General features: G+C 40.2%; 1 protein-coding gene across 1 annotated transcript in view; it reads right to left on the reverse strand.

The window, feature by feature from the left end:
• The window catches only part of SH3RF1 (SH3 domain containing ring finger 1), an 84517-nt gene that overhangs the window by 26640 nt on the left and 35164 nt on the right, over positions 1–22713 (reverse strand). The window contains exons 6-9 of the mRNA XM_070948569.1: positions 3310–3467; positions 1941–2111; positions 1556–1815; positions 584–939 (exon numbers count right to left, since the gene is read on the reverse strand). Coding sequence (XP_070804670.1) covers positions 584–939; positions 1556–1815; positions 1941–2111; positions 3310–3467 — 945 coding nt within the window. The remainder of the gene's footprint in view (positions 1–583; positions 940–1555; positions 1816–1940; positions 2112–3309; positions 3468–22713) is intronic.

Consider the following 22713-nt stretch of genomic DNA (forward strand, 5'->3'; position numbering starts at 1 on the left):
GGTGCCATAGGTTCGCCATCACGGGTATAGAGTATAAGTGAAATATAGTAATATGTCGTGTAAATGGTCACAGTTATGCACAAACTTTCTTCTTTTTGTATTTTAATTGTTGAAAATCAATAAAATATTTATTTTTTAAAAAAAGAAAACTTAACATATTTTAGCAAATTTAGAAATTACAACTGACTAGGGAACATATACCTGATTATCATATAGGTTTACTATTAATAAATGTTGAATGTGCCATTATGTGATATCAAAGACATGGTTTCAAATGGTAATATTACACCTAATCAAAATAGTTAAAAATAATGGCAATTATGTTTTCTAAGATTAATAGATAAGTAATTAACAGGATTCTCCTGTGAGAAGACTGAAGGATTCTGCAGAGGACATAAGTACCTGCACTGAGCTTGATTCCTAATGATTTCGTAGATGTCCATGACATTTTTGGTAAAAATATGGAAGTATTACCATGAAGTAATTTCTCATGGTTTCCCATTCAAACATTAACTAGATTTAGACCTGTTTCGGTTTTCAAGGTCAACAAAGAGATCATAAAGAACAAAAATATTATGCCTACCTTTCCATCTCTCTCTGTTTTACTCATAGTAGGAGTACCTCCAGCAGTCAATGTATTTTCTGGGGAAGCTGGAGCTCCCGTATGAACAGTCACAATTTTTCCACTTGAATCTCCATCTACTGATACAGAAGAGCTAGGAGAATTTAATGAAGAAGTTGTGCAAGCCAATGGGACATTTGCTCGGTTGATATTTACAGCTGTAATATAAGCAGCAGCATTTGAAAATTGAGGTTGTAGCTGTTGGGAGGCAACAGAATGGTGTGGAATAATTACAGCAGCAGGAATAAGGCATGCTGAATTCTGAGTCTGAATTGGTGTTACAGTGGCTGTCGGTCTTTCTTGGCTATGAATTGCAACTGTAATGACAAGGGGAAATGGTTCAGATAATGAAAAAGAATATATTTTAAGATTGATATATATATATTTTCATATATATATATATGAAAAAAGCAATGTTACCCTTGAAATATAACTGAGCCAAGGTCACCAAGTAAATCTGTACAGTATCTCCACAAATACTAGATACAGGTAGCCCTCAACAATTGAGTCCAAAATTCATGTTGTTAAGTGAGTTTTGCCCCATTTTACAGCTTTTCTTTCCACATTTGTTAAATGTTAATGTTAATGTTATTTATATACCGCCCTTCTCCCGAAGGACTCAGGGTGGTGTACAGCCAATTTAAAAACATAAATATACAGACATCATCATTAAAAGTAATTAATGAATCACTCCAGTTGTTAAATTAGCAATATGGTTGTTAAATGAATCTGGTTTCCCCATTAATTTTGTTTGTCAGAAGTTCACAAAAAAAGATCATGACTTTGGGATATTGCAACAAACTGTGATAAATAAAGGACTACCTGTACACTATATTTGCTGCACCCTCCTTCCTATATAAATTTTAAGATTTATCAAGCTGCAGGGCATTCTTCATATGTATATTGCCTATGTCAAGAAACAAATTATTTTACCTGTTCTAACTGCATTGCGAGCTTGATTCACTGTCATTTGACTGGACATATGCATAATGATCTTGGATTGTGGACTCTTTTGTATGTGTGCAGCAGAGACCACAGCTGTCGGTATTGTATCAGAAGTCACTGTCACACCATTTCCCTGAAGTTTTTGCACTGTTCCTCCAGCAGTGGAAGCACTGACCATGGTCATTATTCGCCCTGTCTGGCCAGCAGTAGATACAGGTATTTTTGCTTGGGAAGCACTTGTCATTGGCCTATTAAAATTAATGTAAACATTATCCACCTCTTGTTAAATAGATCATTCAGTCCCATTATATACAAATTTTCAAAACATTTTATTTCTGAAATTTGTTGAAGTACAACTTATTGAATATCATACCTTGTAACTGGTGCTACATAATTTCCAGGGAATACACCAATTTTGCTGGTATGCATGGAAGTTCCTTTAAACCAGCCATCCTGACAACGTTCAAACACCAAAAACATTTCACCTTTTCTCAATTCCAGTTCATCTTCTTTTCTAGGAGTGTATGGATAAATAGCAATATACCTGGGAAAGGAATCATTCTTAATGAACCGCAGGATAAGGAATAAAATGTCAAAGTATCTGTTTGTTTTATGTCTTTATTTTAATTTCAAATGTTGCAATTTGTATATTTTATAGAATCGTTTCTGCTTGAAAATAAAATGTGTTGGTTTAGTTCAGGTTGAAAAGTTTCTCCTCTATATAGTTAGAGATATTTCAATCACATAAATTATAATCAACAAGAGATATCTAAAATGTTCTGTCCAAAACTGCTTATCCCTCTCAAGGAACTTCCTAAGATTTTACTATTTCAAATGTCCAATAAATAGTGACAGTTAGTAACTTTAATCACAACTGTTATACCTTTTCCTAATTACATCTCAAAAACTTGTTTGAACAGCTACTTACCGCTGGTTAACTAAGTTGCAAGCAAAAAGAAGTGCTGCCTTCATTTCAGGAGCTATCGGAGTACTTTTTGGGGTTTTTTTAAGAGAGGCTTTTATGTATAAATAGTCTTAGATAAAACCATCTATTAATGCAGGCATGTAGAATAATTTGCAAATTTTGAGTTTGGTAATCAAGCCAAAGTGTATTATAATAAAAAAAATCTGCTCTTCATTGAAATTTTATATAAATTTACTAAGAATATGCCAAAATGTTTAGCATCATTTCTAATACTAACCAGGAATTTGCTGTTGCTTATACCACTTCACAATTTAGTGTTCTTATAGACTTCTTTAACTCTTCTCTTTTTATAGAATACAATTTACAAAACAATGGGATACTGTTGCCTGATTAGATGGCAGCACTTAAGTGACCTTGCCTGATCTTAAAAAGCTAAACATAGTTGGAGCTGATTAGTGCTTAAAAAGAGGCCACAACAAAATATATCTAGGTAATCAGAAAGCATATTGGAAAAAATTAATGGGAAACCACTCCCATGTTTTTATTAAGAAAATTATACCAAGTTTTCATGAAATCACCAAATTATGTTAATGTGAAGGAAACTTTACTTAAATACTACCAGTAATAAGTCTGAGAAGGTAATAAAAATTGCAATATATCAAAATCAAGCATGTCTTGTGGCTTTTTCCTAATTAAAGACACCAAATGAGAAGTCAAACAATTTCAAGATTGTTTTTAAAAAACACTTCAACTCATTAGTTTGGCAATATTTAATTATTCTTTCCATTAATTGCCAATAAGTTTTAGTTTCACTTACACACTTGGTCTTGTCTGAGCTCTCAAATGTGATATTTGCTCGGTCAATGCAGATGTTGACTTCTGAACTGACCCCGAAGACAGGCATGTAGAATTAGGGGCAATTATTGTAGCAGATAAGACAGGTGATGGTGGTGGTGGGAGAGGTGGATTAATACTCTAAAAATAAAATATTTTAAAAGTGAAATTAAATTTTAGCAGCAATATTCAGATATAATATTCACTGGCATAACATGTATACTCCAGAACTGACTTGCACCCAACAATAACCTTACTTTGCCGCATCCTGACAGATCATACTTGGAAAAGAGTTGCATTTTTTTACCCTGAGAACAACATATATGTTATTTTGAGACAAATGAACAAATTCAAAAGGCTAGAATGACTCTAAAGTATAAAAACTGTCATTGCCCATATCCAGGAATCCAGTTGAACCTATCAAATGTCAATCTCAGGAGATACCAAGCTAAAAATCACATGAAGCTGATCAAAAATAGGCACCATCTTGATAGCTGAAGCAGCAGCTGAGGATAATGTAAGCATCCCAGCCCCTCCACCTATCAGGTACTGAAAACAGCAGAGCAGAGACATTTTATGAGGCTCCTAGCCAAGTAAGGGAGTAAATCTCTCAAATAGCGACAACTGGCTGCATCTTAATTTAACAGTCAGCTCTGACCCATCTTCTTTTGCTCTTGCATGACAGTTGTATGAAATTTGTGTGAATCCTGCCCCTTAAATTCTGCCCTCTTGACTGGCTGACAACTTTGACCTGGCTCTTAGATTGATTTTGAAATATTCTTCTGGGTGGTCGTATTAAAAGCAAACCATTCAGACAAGCATATATCAAAGTCTTTGTTTTGCCTTGCATGCTTTGACTGTTATCTCTTGATCTTGAGTAAACTGTGAACTACCATAGCAACTACTATGTGTAAGCAAATAAGTATTTGAAATCATAATCAGAACAAAAACTCAAAACAAGCTCTTGGCAGAAATTCAAAAAACATTCAACATATGATTGCCTTTTTCAAAATATATCTAGAAGCCATGGTTGATTTTGAAACCTTTCAACTTTTGAAAGTTGAGGTATATAAGAAATTTCAGTCTAATTTGCCCCAATTTTATTTTACTTTTAATTTTTTAAAGATGTTTCCTACGAGGTTCACCACTGTGTCTGAGAATGTAGTCTTTACTTTCTTTTCCTTCCTTCCTTTCTTTCCCTTGAGATATTTGAAAGTGCTGTGTAAGACACTGGATTACAGGGTTTGGAGATGAAGGTTTCAGGATGAGTAGTAGTTAAGGGCAAATAATTAGTAAATGATGCTAAATGAGTGGTGATGAGAAGAAAAAGAAAAGAGGATGAAAGATATATAGGAAAAGATGGAGAAAGGGTGAAAGACTGACCTGGAGATACAAAGGGATGTTGGACAGTTGTTGCCAAGTAGTAGTAGAAACGGTGGAGCAAAAGTAGTGGTGGAAACTGCTGCTTCCTGGGTTGCTGTAGCTGCTGGGAACAAACCACCAATGTGAGGGTTGCCATCAAACATTGTGCGGTTGGGTAATAGAAAATATGTGGACACTGCTTGGCCAGAAAGTAGAAGACCAGAAGATATGCTAGGAAAGGGCACTAAGTAATGGCAGCAGTAAGAAGAACCTTGTGGAGCTAGTACTGGAGGAGTTCAGGATTTCAGACCCAGATCAGATCAGAAAATCAATTCCATGAAAGACCAAAACAACACCTTATTGAGATAGGCTATAATAATAGAAACTTGAACAATTCATTGTGCTGCACTTCCTTCTCCTCTGGTTTACAATAGACATTTGTGAAAGTTGTCTTGTTTCCTAGGGCTTAAAGAATGCTTCAACCTCCTTTACCTAGGTAAAGATGCTTGCATATTTCTTTCAAGGTCATATATCTTAATTTCTATAAGAAGAGAGTACTTAAAAACCCATAAGGCCAGTCAGAAGCTGAGTGGCATGTGAGAAGTACTCCTAGCCAGGTCAATCACACTGCAGTCTCAAGGTAGTATGAGTGGCAGTTGAAATCAAATAGAAAAAAATATGATAAACACATCATTGCAAGACTGAAAGGGAAGAGCTATGATGAAAGGCAGGAACTAAGAAACACTGCTCAATCACAGTGAGAGTACAGAAAAAGACCCCGTTCAAGTAGGGCCCTGATGGGAAAGATCTGAATGGGTGAATGTATTGGTGACAGGAGGAGTACAATTCTAGACTTTTGTCCCACTGGAGTAAAGATAGTCCTCAACTTACAACAGTTATTTTAGTGACCCTCTGAAGTTACAAAGGCACTGAAAAAAGTGACATGACCATTTTTCACACTTATGCAGCATCCCCATGCTCACGTGATTTACATTCAGATGCTTGTCAAGTGACTCACATTTATGATGGTTGCAATGTCCAGGAATCATGTGATCCCCTTTTGCAACCTTCTGACAAGCAAAGTCAATGGGGAAGCCAGATTCACTTACAGTAACAACCGTGTTATTAATTTAATAACTGCAGTGATTCACTTAACAAATGTGGCCAGAAAAGTTATAAAATGGTGCAAAACTCACTTAAGAAATTTTTCACTTAGCAACATAAATTTTGGTCTCAACTGTGATTGTAAATTGCAGACTACCTGTATATGATGTGAAGTGATCAACAGCTGCTCAATTGGGGAAATGGGGTACATGGGGAAATGCAGTTGGGATGTGGAGGATCATATAGCCACAACTGCAAGTTGAAGAAATTGCAGTAGGAGGCATTGAGCAGACCATTCCAGGAAAAGGAGAATTGCAAATCAGTACTGTTTTCTGGTTCTGGCCAATCTGGCTATTTCCTGAATTCAGGTGGCTAGATTGCCGAGTCCTTCGGTTTCAAATGTTGTTGCTAACGCTAGCTCATATATAAGGCTTAGATTTGGTGATAAATGAATGTGCAGGCCTGATCTGATGCAGAATTTGGGAAGATCTTTAGATGTCTTACGAATGCGATACTTAAGAGTGATAGTGGCAGAAAACAAAGAGTGAATGTTAGTCAATAGAGCAGCATATCCACATTTGAGAGTACAGTATATGGTAACAATATAAGCAATAAAACATGATTTTATTTATTTAAAACATTTGTATGTACAAGTAGTCCTCAAGTTATGAATGTAATGGAGCTTGCCCATTCCATTCATAACCCGAGGATTCGTAGGACTGAATTTCGTACCTTGAACGCGATCACTCCCTCCTTTTGTCCACACATTCGCTAATCGAAAGCGTGACTCACTAAGTGCACATGAGGTATTTCAGGCTGGGGAAGGTCAGGCGGGGCCTAGTGATGGAACAGGCCACCTGTTTAAGACCACCCAAGGCCTCACCGGCCCACTGAAATACCGCATGCTCTGCACAATTGCTTCCCCCTCCCCAACTTGCTACACCGGGTCACTTACCATGTGAAAATCTAGCAAGCTGTCTCTTCTGCAGCCTCTCAGCTGTGCGCGCCCCTCCGACGTTCTGTTTAGGCCTGCACAGGCCTTGCCCAGCAGTTTGCTGCAAAAATTGCAATGTGCCAGGCAAGGCCTGTGCAGCCTAAATGGAACATCGGAGGGGTGGGCTCACACCTCTGCACCTCCATTTTGGCCAGCAAAGTGCAGGATGAATGTTGCAGAGCCTCTGTGGTTGTTTGTAAGGATGAACAACTTCCGTGGTGCTGCAAGATTTGTACTTTCGGAACTTGTTCGTAAAGACTAGGGGGCGTTGATCGTGTAACTTTGAACGTTCGCTAAGAGAACGCTCATAACCCAGGGATTACATGTAGTTGCCCATCTTAAAGCAAATGTTGGGCAGCTTACAATTGAAAAGTAAAAAATATATACAGCAATAAAAAAAACAAAAGAAACAATAGTATAGTTTATTGAATAGCCCGAAGGCCTTTTCAAACAAAACAGAAAAGAAAAAGGGAAAAAGATAAAACAGTTACAAAAATAGCAATCTAAAAATATATGATAGATGACATTAAAATTTTACAATATCAAATTTCAATAGCTAAGTTGCCAAGACTAGATAACCCAAATAGGACAGCTCCTCTCTAACTGAGCTCATCTTCCTTACAATCAATATTTTTTTTTTTTGATATAACTGGCTCGTATTGCCGTCATTCTTTTAAGGTATCGAGTGATCGCTCTTACCAGGGGAGGAGAGTCAGCCCTCAACAGAAATGCTAATTTTTGGCTTATATTCCAGTGGGGAAATTTATTTATAATTGGGGACAGATATTGTTTTCTTACTTCTTGATAGAGACTACATTCGAATATTATATGCGCTGTGTCCTCCACAACGTTTACCCCACATATGCATATTTTTTTGTCATACGGGATTTTCCGATAACGGCCGAATCTAACGTTGGTATCTAGAAGTTCAAATCTAAACTTAACAAATAACTGTCTCTCCACTGATGGCATTTCTAAATGTAAATACTTTTCCAGAGTGAAAGTTGTTTTAACTGCTGTCAGCAGTTTAAGGGAATGATTAGTTGAAAGGGTTGCCATGTCCATTTGCCCATGTATATCTTTAATCCGTTGTTTAACTTGGTTCAGTGTGTCACACAACGGGAACCCTACGCCATATTGGTTCAATATTTCTGACAGCCGGGTTAGCCACGAATACCTTTGAGGATTTGAAATCTGCTGTTCCTCTAGACATATTTTAGGGAGTCTGCTGGCATCCATCTGGGTCATTTTTAGCCAGTAAGCTACCGCCCTAGTGATTGTATAGGTGTACAGTGAGAAATGTCCCAATTCAGCTCTGACGGCTGCAGCTGAAGTGGAATTGTTTACCTCAAGCATCCTCCTTAACAAATTATTTTGAGTTTTCTCTAATATGGGGGCCTCTGTAAGACCCCAAATTTCAGCACCATAGAGCATGATCGGAACAAGTTTAGCCTGAAAGACTTTACAAAGAGGTAAAATGGAGGTTGGTTGGATTCGTTTACTTAATTTGGATACAAGGCTTGCTCCTGCTCTGACCTTTTGAGAAAGGTATTGATGGTGCGGAGTCCAACCTCCTGCACTGGAAAAAACAATTCCGAGATAAGTATATTGGGTAACTTGCTCAATTTTTGTGTCATTAATCTGCCAATTGTGCTTTTTATTCTTATTGCCAAAGACTAAAACTTTTGATTTAGCTACATTTATAGTCAAGTGGTTTGCAGTACAGTAACGTGTGAGCTTGTCAAGAAGTCTCCTCATTCCTATTTGGGTTCTAGAAAACAACACTAAGTCATCGGCATACATTAATACGTTAATAAATCTAGAGCCTATTTGGGGGCTGTGCATCAGAAGATCATCCAGCTGCACTGGGATATCATTTATATAAAGGTTAAAAAGAGTAGGGCCCAGCAGGTAGCCCTGCCTCACTCCTCTAGTTGTCGGTATGCTGTTTGTTGAGGCCCCATTTGCTGAATATCTGACTCTAATTGCCGTATTAGTATAGAGAATCCTGATCAACAAAATAAGTCTGGGGTCCATTCCCATAACTTGTAGTTTCCTTCACAAGTGGTTCCTATCTATAGAATCAAAAGCAGCAGTAAGGTCAATAAAGGCGGTATACAGCTTTTTCCCCTGGGTCTTGTATTTATTAATTAAGTGGGAAAGGACAAAACAATTGTCTATGGTAGACCTACCTGATCTAAAACCTGCCTGCTCATTTGCCAGAATTTCCTTATCCAAGCACCAGTCCTCTATTTTATTTAGGAGATGTTTCGTATACATTTTTGAAATTATATTAAGAAAACTGATGGGTCGGTAGTTGGATGGGGCAGCTCTGTCACCTTTCTTAAAAATTGGAAAAACTATAGCTAACCTCCACCCTTCAGGGATTATCCCTACTTTATCGATATAAGTAAACAGTGCTACCAGCACCGGTACCCAAAAGTCAATGTTGGACCTAAAGAGTTCAGGAGGCAACAAGTCCTCTCCAGGGGCCTTCCCGGCCTTTAATGATTGAATTATATGCTTAACTTAGGTAGGGGTAACTGGTGTCCATTCCGGACATTTCCTTAATTCTTGCTGGAGGATATCCAATTGCAAGACATTTGTTGTATTGTTACCATCAAATAAAGCAAGATAGTGCTTCTCCCATTTTACTGCTGATATATCAGTCCATAAATGGGGAACGTTGTTTTAATATACCAGCTATCTTATGCCAAAAGATCATAGGGAATTGGGATTTCGCTGCCATTTCTACCTCTTTCCACATCCTGGTGTTATAGCTACTTTTCTTGTTTTTTAGTAGGGATTTGTATGCTCTCCTGAGTTGAACCATATTTGAATAATCACCATCCTGTCTGGATTGGTTAACTTTCTTAACTGCGGCTCTTAGATTTGACCTCAAGTTATGGCAATCATCATCAAATCACTTTCTAGAGATCCCATCTACTTTTCTATCGTTCTGGATCATTAAGTTCCTAAGAGTAGAAGTTAGCTCTGTATAAGCTGGCATTGGGGTGTTGTCTCCGGGCTTAGATTGGGAGATTTCCCTTGCTAGGTGTCTGGCTTCGTCTGAGCCCAAATAAGTGGTGACAGATTTGACATCAAGTCTGTGCCAATATAACCTTTTATAGTTATAAACCTGGGCGTTTGCTAAGGTGTCAATTTCCTCTCTTGAATGAGGCCTAACTTCTGAAGAGAGTGAAACCAGAGCCGTGATGGGAAAGTGGTCACTTTCCTCTCTAAATATAGCTCTTACTTCTGAAAAATGGTGTACTAAACTAGAGGAAGTGCAGATATAATCGATAGAGGTTGAGGTTTTGTTGGACGAGAAAGTATAGGGATATATATACCCATCACTCGAGCCACTAAGTACTTGCATATCATTCATAAACAGCAGGGAAATTAACCTCTGGGCATATTTATTGGTCCTCTTGTCCATTGAGGACCAAGTGAACTCATTATAAAAGTAACCAGTTGGTACCAGGCCTCGGTTAGCATAGCTCTTCATTGAGGGACCTAGTCTTGCATTAGTATCTCCAGCTAATATAATTTTTGTTTGAGGAAAGCGTCCCTTTAAGGTAGCTAATACTGAATCTAATTCATCCCACAAATCCCTTCCTAGAAGGTGGAATGAAAATGGAGCGATATATACATTAATTAAGATTAAGTCCATCCCCCTGAACGTACATCTAATAGGCAGAATATATTGGATTTGAGGATCTAAAGAAATTTCTTCACCCTTCCATCCCGTATCCCTTTTGACCAACGTGGTTAAGCCCCCAATTGCCCTCCCTCTTAAATTGACTTTGCCTGCCGATTTATGCCATGAGGCAAAACCCAGTAAGCTGATCTGTGGATCATTAGTAGTCAGCCAGGTTTCTTGAAGGAGGATGAGATGATGTGTTGAAATCAATTTTATAAAATCCATCCGGTTTGCAATGCCTTTCCAGCCCGCTATATTCCAGGACAGGAGGGAAAGGCTAGGGATATAAGATACCCTAGTTGTTGGCCATTTGTTGTCTAGTCAGTCACCCCGAGGCACTACTCCTTGTGTCTCTTCCTCCACCCTTCTGGTGGAGGGGTCCGGAATTACTACCACCGCCTTCTCTGGAGTGCCAAAGGAGTCAAAATTGGCCTCTGTTTGTTGCGGAAGTGCCTCCTCCGTTCTTAAGGAAGATGAGACAGGTGAGGGCAGTTGCACTGTTGGGGGAGGGTGAACTTCTGCCGCTACGTTCATGGTCTTTGTTTCTTTGAAAAGACTTTTGCCTTCCCTTCTATCCCGCTGGACAGACTTAATGACTTTAGGCCTTGTCTGCACATGCTTTCCCCGTTCTTCCGACTTAGATAGCCTTCTCGTTGAACTACAGGCTTCTGCTAGCGAAGATCTTAATAAATCAAATTCAATTAACATCGACCTTTGCTCCTTTGGAGACAAGGAGACAAATTCGCTGATTGTAACATCCTCTGGTTTGTCGGTGCTTGCCTTCATATGTGGGACCTCCCTGATCTGGCCTGCCTCCATAGTTTCTCCGGATTCTGGAGGAAAGACCCTGGAGGTAGCAGAGTGGTTCCTAGGTACCATTTTTGATGTTTGGTTAAGTCCTTGTAAAAGCGGTTTAATAGGCCCACTCGAGAAGACTCTTGTAGGAATGACTTCAAATCTGAGCAGGGATCCTTTTCTTTTCATTACAGCGTTCGGTATAGTATTGCTGTCAAAATGCAGTATTAGTCGAACACAATTGCTATGCTGGGGAAGTTTTTCATATCTGAGTAGATCTATTAATAAAGGATCAGATTTCAATAGCTGTGCAAGTGAGAGGGTTATCCTTTCCTTTGAAGTCCATCGTCCTCTATTGCATGGGATTTTCCTTATCCTTAAAGCGATTTGTTTCTTTAACAACCTTCTTCCTTGATGAGGGTTAGCATCAGTACTTGCAATGCTTTGTTGTTTGGGTTGAGGTCTTAAACCCTCCCACTCTCTCCGCGCGTCAGGACGGTGTGCAATCTCACCCTCCTTAGCTGCAGAGTGAGGGCCATTTAAGAATTGGAAGATCCTCTCGATGTCTCTTTTGATCGATGTCAGTAAGTCATATATTGAATCTACTGTGTGCGCAGTTAACATACTCTGAGTACAGACCATCTCTCTGAGGTCTGAATAGGTCGGAACTTCTTTTAAGCAGCTAGAAGTAGGAGAGGGGATAGAGCTTGAAAAATCACCCATTCTAGCAGGCGAGTTTGAATCTGAAATCCGGGAAGAAAACTCCCCTTCTGTATCTTCCTCTCCCAATGATACAGTCGACAGAGACAAAGTTCGAAGTTCAGATTGGGGTTCTGGATTACACCTCTCCATAAAGTCATCCAATTTAAGCTGTTTAAGAGGCTTGGAGTAATTAAGTTCTGTCATAGATTTTGGGGAGAGAGAGCAAGCTCTCTGCCTCTTACTTTTCTTTCCCATTCTGGTAGATAGTTGATCCAGTATCTCCCAGCGAAATTAAATATCGCAATAATTTATCCTCCCTCGGCAATCGTAGTTAAGGTAGGCCTTAATGATGGTCTCAGCCGAGGCACCACAGAGGTAAAAACCAATCTCCTTTCCAAACAACGGCTTGTCTTTTACTCCTACTTCTTTGCTATCATCTATTTTCAGAAATGTTTAACTTGTTTAAATTATTTCACAGGGAAATATGTGGGGGAAGGAGACTAAAAAGCTGATAAAGTTTCATTAAAGGCAGGCCTACCGGGAGCGTCTGCAGCCAGTTCCTTACTGTACTCGTTCCAAAAACAAACAGCTCAAAATCCCCTCCGAAGTTAGGGGCCTCCAGTGAGGTTTGTCAACAAGTCCGGTAATCCGAATTTCAGGCCTTGCAAGGAGGAGTCACAGGAGTAGCCTAGGCCAGGAATGCAGGTTGTAGTGTTGTTAAAATATGTCTAAAACAAACAGTAGCCACACTATATGTGCTTTGTAAGAGTCCGGTATAGATTAAAAATAGATTAAAAGTGAGTTAAAAATATAAAAATACTTTAAAATGTTAAAAAGAAAAACCTAATTTGCTTTTGGGAGAGCTCCTTACAGCCGTTCTCCGCCAGACTTGTTTCCCCACACTCAAGGGAAACCCATGTTCCTGATATAAATACACCACACTTTGATAATTAACACCAAGAAACAATATAATCCAAACCAGAAAAATCTGATGCCATAACTATATTTTCCAGATGCAATTATATCATTATATTCATTATCATTATAAAATGAGAATATCGTTATAGTCTTATCTTTTCGGATTTCACCCTAACATGATACTTGGGGGAAGAACCATGACTTTAAAGTTATTTTGACGATTAAAAGGGTGGGGCTTGTCAGATCTCTGAGGGGAAGATGTTTTATGCAGCAGGACTACAATGGAGAAATGATACTTCCAACGAGCACAAGATAGCAATCTTATGGGAAGGGATCTGGAGCATGGCCATACTATCTGCTCTGGTGGACAGGCAGATGCCACTAGAGAAAGATAGTCCTGTAGGTAAAGTAGGGTTTTCAAGATGATAACCAGTAACTTGAATTGCACCTGGGAATTAATGCAGCCCATTCAACAAGGTTATAATATGGCAGATACACCATGCCTCCAAAGACAACTTCCAACTCATTTTCTTTGTTTGGTGGTGGTGGGGATGTTTGGAGATGTTAGGCTTTAGCAACAGAGGATGACAAATGAATTAGATAATCCAAATCCCTTCTAGATGAGATCCAGATCTTGGCATCAGAGTGAAATTGCACAATATTATAGTGGGATCTGGATGGAAGTTCTTTCTGGCCATATTAAGCCTCTGCAGTGTTTAGTAACTATGATGGCATCCTTCTGGGCCACCTGTGACAATTTGAAGTATAAGTTCACAGTAGTTCTGAAACAGGAAGTTCTCCTCAGTGATTACTGAGGAGGGACGTTGAATCTTATTGTACATTTTCATAAAACTACTGGGGGAAGTTATTCAGTTTGAGATGAAGTATCATTAATGTTCTGGTGATAGTCAATGTTTATTGCCACTCAAAGCAGGAAATGTTGTGGATGTACTTATTTGCCATTAGAAACAGATGAATTAGATGCCATAAAAAAAGGTTTAATATGAATTCCAGGAAGATGGGCATGTTGTTCATAGGAGGAGAGTCACCTCTGGCTTTACTCCAATTCCAAGGTTAATTCTGGACAGGGTCACTGTCCCCTGAAGGAGCAGGTCTATTAGGACCTACTTGGGAGTTATCTTGGATTCCTAGCTCCTGTTCAAGCAGTAGGTGAGGTCAGTATTGTTACCATAGAAATTTGTATCCTTATCATATGCTGCCCAGAGTCACCTTATTAATGAGAGGGATGGCATATAAAACAAACAACCAGACTATTGTAACACATTTTACATGGAGTTGGAGATTCTCATGTAGAGATTCTCAGTCATCGATGTCATGGTTGTCCCAAAGGTGCTTTTTTCAGGAGGCAACTGGACTTTCTTTTCTTTTGAAGACGTTTCACTTCTCATCCAAGACGCTTCTTCAGCTCAACTGAGTCTCTACAAACTTTTAGCTATACAATTTGTGATGGGGTGGGAGTAGGAATGGATTTCCAGAAAAATTGCAGACTACAGGAACCAGGAGCACTACTCAGGTGACCCTGAGGACAGGATAAACCTCCAAGTGCTTCAACGATCCTCTAAAATTACCAGCTGTCTGCAAGGAATATAAATATAAATCCTTCTATTCCCCACTATCCTGTCAGAGCTGAAGAAGCTTCTTGGATGAGAAGCAAAACATCTTCAAAAGAAAAAATAAGAAAGTCCAGTTGCCTCCTGAAAAAAGCACCTTTGGGATTCTACCTGGAGCTATTTTTGAAAATGGCTTAAAAAGTACATTTGATATAAAATTCAGCAGGTCATCTCCTAATAGGGATGAAGATATTGAGCAGCACAGCACTGATGCTTTATTTGCTTCACTGGCCATCAATTCATTCATATTATTTTTAAGATTGATGGTATGGCCTGCCTTTCTGATATTGCCTATTTTATTATATTATGCTTTATGTATTATATTTTTCTTGGGATATTTTTAAAAAGTGATTGGAGGAAATATATTCCTGTTTTATTGTATATAGAATATAGTTAGAGATAGTCCTCAACTTACAACCACAATTGAGGCCAAGATTTCTGTTGCTAAGCAAATACTGTTGTTAATTGAATTTTGCCCCATTTTATTATCTTTCTTGCCAGTTGTTAAATGAATTGCTGCAGATGTTAAGTTAATAATAGGGTTGCTAAGAGAATCTGGCTTCCCCTTTGCTTGTCAGAAAGTGGGAAAAAGTGATCATATGATCCCAGGACACTACAATTGTCATAAATTTGAGTCAGTTGCTGAGTGTCTGAATTTTCATCATAGGAATGCTGCAACAATTGCAAGTGTGAAAAACAGCCATAAGTCACTTGTTTCAGTGCCACTGTAACTTTGAATGGTCACTAAATAAATGAATGAATGTTTGTTGTAAGTCAAGGACTACCTGTATTTAAACTGCCTAGAATCACTAGATTGGGCAATATTTCTATTTTTACATTCATACATAAATCTAAAAATTCCTTCCTGATTACAACAATTAAAAAGAAAATTGGCAAATTATCATCATTGCATTGTTACATTTAAATTACAAAGGCTTACTACTGTCTGTAATTACTTATCACTGTAGTATTTTTTTTTTTTTGCTTTAATTTATATGCCGCCCTTCTCCGGAGACTCAGGGCAGCTTACAATGCGTTAAGCAATAGCCTTCATACTTTTGTATATTTATACAAAGTCAGTTTATTGCCCCCACAATCTGGGTCCTCATTTTACCTACCTTTGAAAGGATGGAAGGCTGAGTCAACCTTGAGCCTGGTGAGATTTGACTTTGCAGTAACTGCAAGCAGCAGATGTTAATAACAGTGCTTTAGTCCACTGTGCTACCAAGGCTCATATGTATGTATGTATTCAGGATTAATAAAAGTAGTAATTTTTACAAAGTTGTACAACAGAACATGAAAACTTTTTAAAAAGGTAGGTCCTTACTGCGGTCAGTTGTACTACACAATTCCATTTAAAAAAAATCACTCTGAAAAGAGTTATTTTTAGTGTTTCTAAAGGCAGAAATGTGAAGCATTTACTGTATTTTTCGCACTATAAGATGCTCCGGACTATAAGACGCATATGAGTTTTAGAGGAGGAAAACAAGAAAAAAAAAATCTGCCTCTGCCTCCTAGCATCCATCCGGTATTCATCTGGCTAGCGTCCTTGCAGCAAACACCAAACAGCCGGGTCAGCTTCAGCACATTATCGCAGCCCCAGCATGTGGCTCAACAGAGCTCCGCTCTGTTGCACCCACCACTGGTCAACTGAGCTGAGCTGCTGCCGCCATCAAAGAACGCCGTCGGAGAACAGTGGGGATTGCTGTCGCAGATCAGCACCATTTGCTGCCGATGCCAATCGCCACTGCCAAATGACAATTGGCGGCAAATGGCGGCGACAAATGGCGGCGATTGGTGCCGCCTAGAATAGTTGATCAGCGGTATTCCGGGAGGCCGATCCAACTGCCAATCAGCTGCTCAGCAGCAAAAGCATTCCCCGGCGGCGGGAAACTAACCCCCTTCCCCTGCTACAATATTCGCTCTGTAAGATGCACAGATATTTCCACCCATTGGGGGAGGAGTGCATCTTATAGTGCGAAAAATATGGTACTTAGTCAGAAGGAAAAACATTTAACCAGAAAATACCTACATAGATAAAATAGATCATCCTACAATGTTCTGAAGAGTAAATGCTTCCTTGAATAGCATCTGCTGATTGAAAGGGAGAATAGATATCTATTTTTAACAGAAATTATAAAACAGTTCTCTAATCTGGGACTATGATGGCGCTTGTATACAATAGACTTGGGGGCATCATCTTATCCTCTGATTTGTAACTAAAAACAAAAACAAAACAGTGCAAGACAGAGCTACAGGAATAGCTAGGAAAGTAATGCAGAATATTCTGTTGAACAGAGAAAAATATACTTGTGAAACTGCTGGCTTGAATCTTGAATCTTTCTACTGATATAGTACAGTTTTTCACATACTCTACTAAATTCTCACCCCTTGGAGGGCAGAGCCGAGGATTTTGTTCAATATCTGTATGACAAAATCACTCAGATTCGGGAAGATCTGGACTCTGACTGGGTAGTCTCAGGGGGAGAGACTGGGGCAGGTCTTGAGAATGTTATCTGGGATGAGTTTGAGCCTGTGACCCCTGAGGACATGGACAGGATTCTGGGTAGACTGAACGCGACCACTTGTTTATTGGACCCGTGTCCTTCCTGGTTAGTGCTGGCTTCTCGGGAGGTGACACGAGGCTGGTTCCAGGGGATTATAAATGCTTCGTTGGGTGAGGGTGTCTTTTCTGCCGCCTTGAAAGAGGCGGTGGTGAGGCCTCTCCTCAAGAAGCCTTCCATGGACCCGGCAATGTTGGTAAATTATTGTCCGGTCTCCAACCTTCGTTTTGTGGCGAAGGTTGTTGAGAGTGTGGTTGCGCAACAGCTCCCCCAGCACCTGGATGAAACGACGTATCTGGATCCGTTCCAGTCGGGCTTCAGGCCCGGGTACAGTACAGAAACGGCATTGGTCGCGTTGATGATCTCTGGAGGGCTCGGGACAGGGGGTGCTCCTCTGTCCTGGTCCTGTTAGATCTCTCAGCGGCTTTTGATACCATCGACCATGGTATCATGCTGCACCGGTTGGAAGAGTTAGGGGTGGGAGGCACCGTGTTGCGGTGGTTCTCCTCCTTTCTCTCTGACCGGTCGCAGTCTGTGTTGACAGGGGGACAGAGGTCGACCCCGAGGCCCCTCATATGTGGGGTGCGGCAAGGGTCGGTCCTCTCGCCTCTCCTGTTCAACATTTATGTGAAGCCGCTGGGCGAGATCATCCATGGTTTCGGGATGGAGTACCATCAGTACACTGACGACACCCAACTGTACATCTCCACCCCGGATCACCCCAACGATGCCCTTGAAGTGATGTCCCGGTGCCTGGAGGCCGTACGGATCTGGATGGGGAGGAACAGGCTCAGGCTCAACCCATCCAAGACCGAGTAGCTGTGGTTTCCGACGTCCCGATATAGTCAGTTGGCGCCATCACTGACTTTTGGGGGCGAATCATTGGCCCCCACGGAGAGGGCTCGCAATTTGGGCGTCCTACTGGATTCACGGCTGTCTTTAGAAGAGCACTTGACAGCCGTGACTGGGAGGATTTTTCATCAGGTTCGCCTGATTCGCCAGTTGCGTCCCTTTCTGGATCCGGACTCGTTACGCATGGTCACTCATGCCCTCGTCACCTCCCGCCTGGACTATTGCAATGCTCTCTACATGGGGTTCCCCTTGAGGAGCACCCGGAGGCTCCAACTGGCGCAGAGTGCGGCCGCGCGGGTGGTAATGGGAGCGACATGGCGCTCCCATGTAACACCCCTCCTGCGCGAGCTGCACTCGCTCCCGGTGGTCTTCCAGGTGCGCTTCAAGGTTTTGGTTACCATCTTTAAAGCGCTCCATGGCTTAGGACCTGGTTATCTATGGGACCGCCTACTACCACCAATAGCCTCCCACCGGCCAGTACGCTCTCATAGAGAGGGACTCCTCCGGGTGCCGTCAGCCAAACAGTGTTGACTGGCGGCCCCTAGGGGGAGAGCCTTCTCTGTGGGGGCACCTACCGTCTGGAATGAGCTCCCCCCGGAGATACGGAGGATCCCGGATCTGCGCACCTTCCGCCGCGCTGTGAAGACCTTTTTATTCCACCAGGCGGGCTTGGCCTAATCTCTTCCCTCTTTTTAATATGTAAATTTTAATCTGTTTTTAAATTATTGGGGTGTTTTAATCTGTCTGGGCCAAAATGATTTAATTTGATTTTATCTGGTTTTTAAATTTTTTGTATCTATGTATTTTATTGTTTGGCTGTTCACCGCCCTGAGTCCTTCGGGAGTAGGGCGGTATACAAATCAAATAAACTAAACTAAACTAAAGATCCCAAAGGTGTCTACCCAAGAATGAAACAAAACATAAATCTACATGAATATAAAATATCCATATCAACTATATATTTCAATCCACCATTTTTACATGTATTTCCCATGATACTAATCTCACTATTTATAGTTTTAGATGAACATGTGGCAAGCTGAAAACTGTGCACTGTATAGTACAATGAGGAGTGGCAGAAATGTGAGGCAAACTGATTTTTATCTACACGAGGACTGTCACAATCAAATACTCAGACTCAAATTTTGGAACCTGCCATGGAAACTTTGACAGCAATTAGTTAAAGAAGACTTTGATATTGAGACAGCATGGTGCCAAGAACAGGCAGCTTCTAACCCAGATCTGTTTAATTTGGTGTCTGATTGAGTACCACGCCCCAATGGCTTTGATCTTTCAAGGAAAAACTGGAAAGTATTCAATTGGATCTGAACCAACCATGACAGATTCCAATATTGGACATACAATGGAGCTGGTTGATAATACTAACTATGACTGTGGGAATGTCCTGCAAACTTTACATCATATTGTGATGGAATGTCCTCTCAGAAGGTTCCCTGGATCCCTGCAAGAACTACATAATCTCAAGGGCAGTTCTATCCAACGGCTAAACAATCTAGCTATCAGGCCATAGGCTAAGCCACTCTAGTAAATGCTCATGAATAATTTAATTTTATTCATAATTTTGTTCTTTGTATTGTGCTTTTTAAAAAATAACTTTCTGTTCTGGTGTTTTGCATTTTGATACATTTTATATGCTGTTTTTGTGAATTTTATTCATTAATGCTGTTTCTGTTATGCCATACAATATATCTATATATATCTATCCATAGATGTATAGTTAATATTTTGGGTTTCTTCCCGTGTAATTGTGGATATATCCCTAAAAGGGTAGAAGCGACGTTTCGACAGAATCCCATCTGCCATCATCAGGCTTATGTCAGCAGTCATTTTGCACTAACTGCCGTTGGTATTTCAAATCTGGTGCTGGTATTCTGGGATGGCTCCACCTTTTCATTCTGATTGGTTGGGAGTCCCAGTATGTGTCTATTGGCTTGGCTTCGGGTGTATGGTCGGTTTTTCTCCACTAGGTGGCAGGGCTTCATCTTTGTGGCTGGTTTGAATATGATTTGGTTGGGATTTTTTTGATTGTTTGGTCTATGTTTTATATATGGTGTTAAGATTCGTCTATCTATGAGAGCAGGTTTCCAAATAGTAGGCAGACGTGAAGTGTCATCCCGTTTATTCATGCAATATGGTCTTTTTTCTATTTCTATTGCTTCTCTGATTATCCTGCCATTGAGATGTTCTATTTTTGCAACTGTTTTTGTTTTATTAAAATTAATGTTGTGTCCTGTTGTATTTATATGTTGAACTAATGATGATGTGTGTTCTTGCTTTTGTATTGAGTGTTTGTGTTCCTCGATGCGCACACTCATTCTTCTGTTGGTCTGTCCAATGTATGTTGATGGGCAGGAAGCACACGGGATTTCGTATATGCCTTGATCTTCTAATTCTATTTTGTCTTTGGGGTTTCTCAGAATGGACGATATCTTTCTATCTGTGCAAAATATGGTTTTGATGTTGTGTTTATGTAGTACTTTGCTAATTTTATCTGTTGTTCCCCTTATATAGGGCAAGATGGCTTTCCCATTGTTTTGTTCCTCTTGTTGTTTTTTATTCTGTTTTGGTGTTGTATATTTGATCATATTGATGACTTTATTTCTACAGAACCCATTTGATGTCAGTACATTAGTTAGTGTATATAATTCTGTTTGTAAATGTGCTTCATCAGCCAGACGTTTAGTTCTTGTGGTTAATGTTTTGGCAACAGAGTTTATTTGTGCTGGATGGTGGTGTGATTTGGCGTTGAGATAGTGGTTCGTATGTGTCTTCTTTTGATAGATAGTATGTCCTAAGGTGCCATCAGATTTTTTATAAATTAATACATCGAGGAAAGGTAACTGGTTTTCTGATTCTATCTCCATGGTGAACTTTTATTTTGGGATGGAGGCTGTTCAAATATACTAAGAAGTTTTCCAATTTATCTCTTCCATGTGGCCAGATCACAAAGGTGTCATCAACGTATCTGTGCCATAATTTTGGTTTGTTAACAGTTTTTTCTAAGGCATTGGATTCGAATTCTTCCATGAAAAGATTAGCGATGACTGGTGATAATGGTGATCCCATTGGTGCACCTTCTACTTGTTTATATCTCTGTCCTCTGTGTATGAAATATGTGTTGGATAAACAATGTTCTGTTAAGTTTGTGATATGTTTTGGTAGTTGGTATTTGTTTTTAATTGATGACAGGGCTTCTTTGACAGGTATTTGTGTGAATATCTATAGATGTAGATATATAATTTATATTTCGCTGATAAAGAAAAAAATAAAGGGAGACTAGTATAGATCTATTTCAAGCTATTTAGCTCTCATCAACTAGCCATACCCTTACTTGGATTCGAACTTGGGCTGCCTGCATTTTAGGCAGTTGTATTAACCTCTGAGCCACAAGTTCTCCTCCCTTCATCAGCTTGAGCCAAGGGAGAGATTAAGTGTTTTTCTATCGAAATACACACACACACACACACACACAAACACACACACACACACACACACACACGGGGGGGGAGAAAGAGAGAGAGAGAGAGAGAGAGAGAGGGAGAGAGAGATATGGGAATGCATTTATCTCTAGTTTAGGTTTTCTGTTATCATATGGTAACATTCTTCAGTTGTATTTAACATCATTTATGTCTTATTTCCAACCTGCACTGAAATATCTACTGTATTTATGAAAAAGAGATTATTAGTAGGGTCACATACTAATTCAGAAAAATATGCACCTGGAGCAGTTTAATAACAATCAATTTTATTGTCAGAACTGCCACCTCACACTTGCACTTTGCATTTGCTTGATGCCAGTCTGCCATGAGTTTGGGGGGAGGGATGGGAGGGGGAAAGTTCACTACTCACCTTACTTCTAGAGACACAACTTCAAGATCAGATAGCTGGGAACAGCATGAAGCTGCATACCAGCTATCCCACAGTTGAAGAGACTGTTCCCAAAACACGTCATTTCAATAAGATTGAACAATGGGAGACCAGTGGTGGGAACTTACTTGGGGGGAGATAAACTTAGGGATTTTGGTGCACTAATTTCAGTTCTGGTTTTGCTTTACTGCATTCTGCTTGACCTTTAGTAAATAGGCATTGGTCTTACCTTGAAGGCCAAATTTCTTGATAATTGTGTCATCGTCCAGATGTGGGCTGCTTCAATCAGATCTGTTGCTGGCTGAGCCATAGTTTTTTTACCACGCCCCTTGCTCCTCCCTTTGAGGCCCAGTTTGGCGAAGGAGGCCACAGGAAAGATCTCCAACAGGAACCACCACCGTCAGAAATAGAAACTGGTCCAATGGGACAACTGGAAAATAAACTCCTTTAACATTAACAAACAAACTGTCCTGGCCCTGAGACAGAGGGAGGGGCTGGACGATGACACAACTATCAAGAAATTTTGCCTTCAAGGTAAGACCAATGCCTAATTTCCTTGATCCAGTTGTGTCATCGTCCAGATGTGCGACATACCAAAGTTTTGGCAGTCCTAAGGGCGGGATGACGAAGGGCCTGGGGAGACCCCTGTCCGGTGCACCTGTTGCAAAACCCTCCTGCCAAATGCCACTTCCGCAGAAGCAAAGATATCTAACTTGTAATGTCTAATAAATGGCGAGGGGGTGGACCAGGTGGCCGCCCTGCAGACCTCCTCGAGGGAAGCCTGAGTTGCCCAGGTCGCCGATGTAGCCGCACTCCAGGTGGAGTGAGCAGTAATTCGACTGGGAATAGGGACTGCCTCGGCCTGATACACCGA

The sequence above is a fragment of the Pituophis catenifer genome, unplaced genomic scaffold (assembly GCF_029215685.1).
Source record: "Pituophis catenifer annectens isolate HBS135680 unplaced genomic scaffold, rPitCat1.0.hap2 SCAF_8, whole genome shotgun sequence".
Taxonomy (NCBI): Eukaryota; Metazoa; Chordata; class Lepidosauria; order Squamata; family Colubridae; genus Pituophis; species Pituophis catenifer.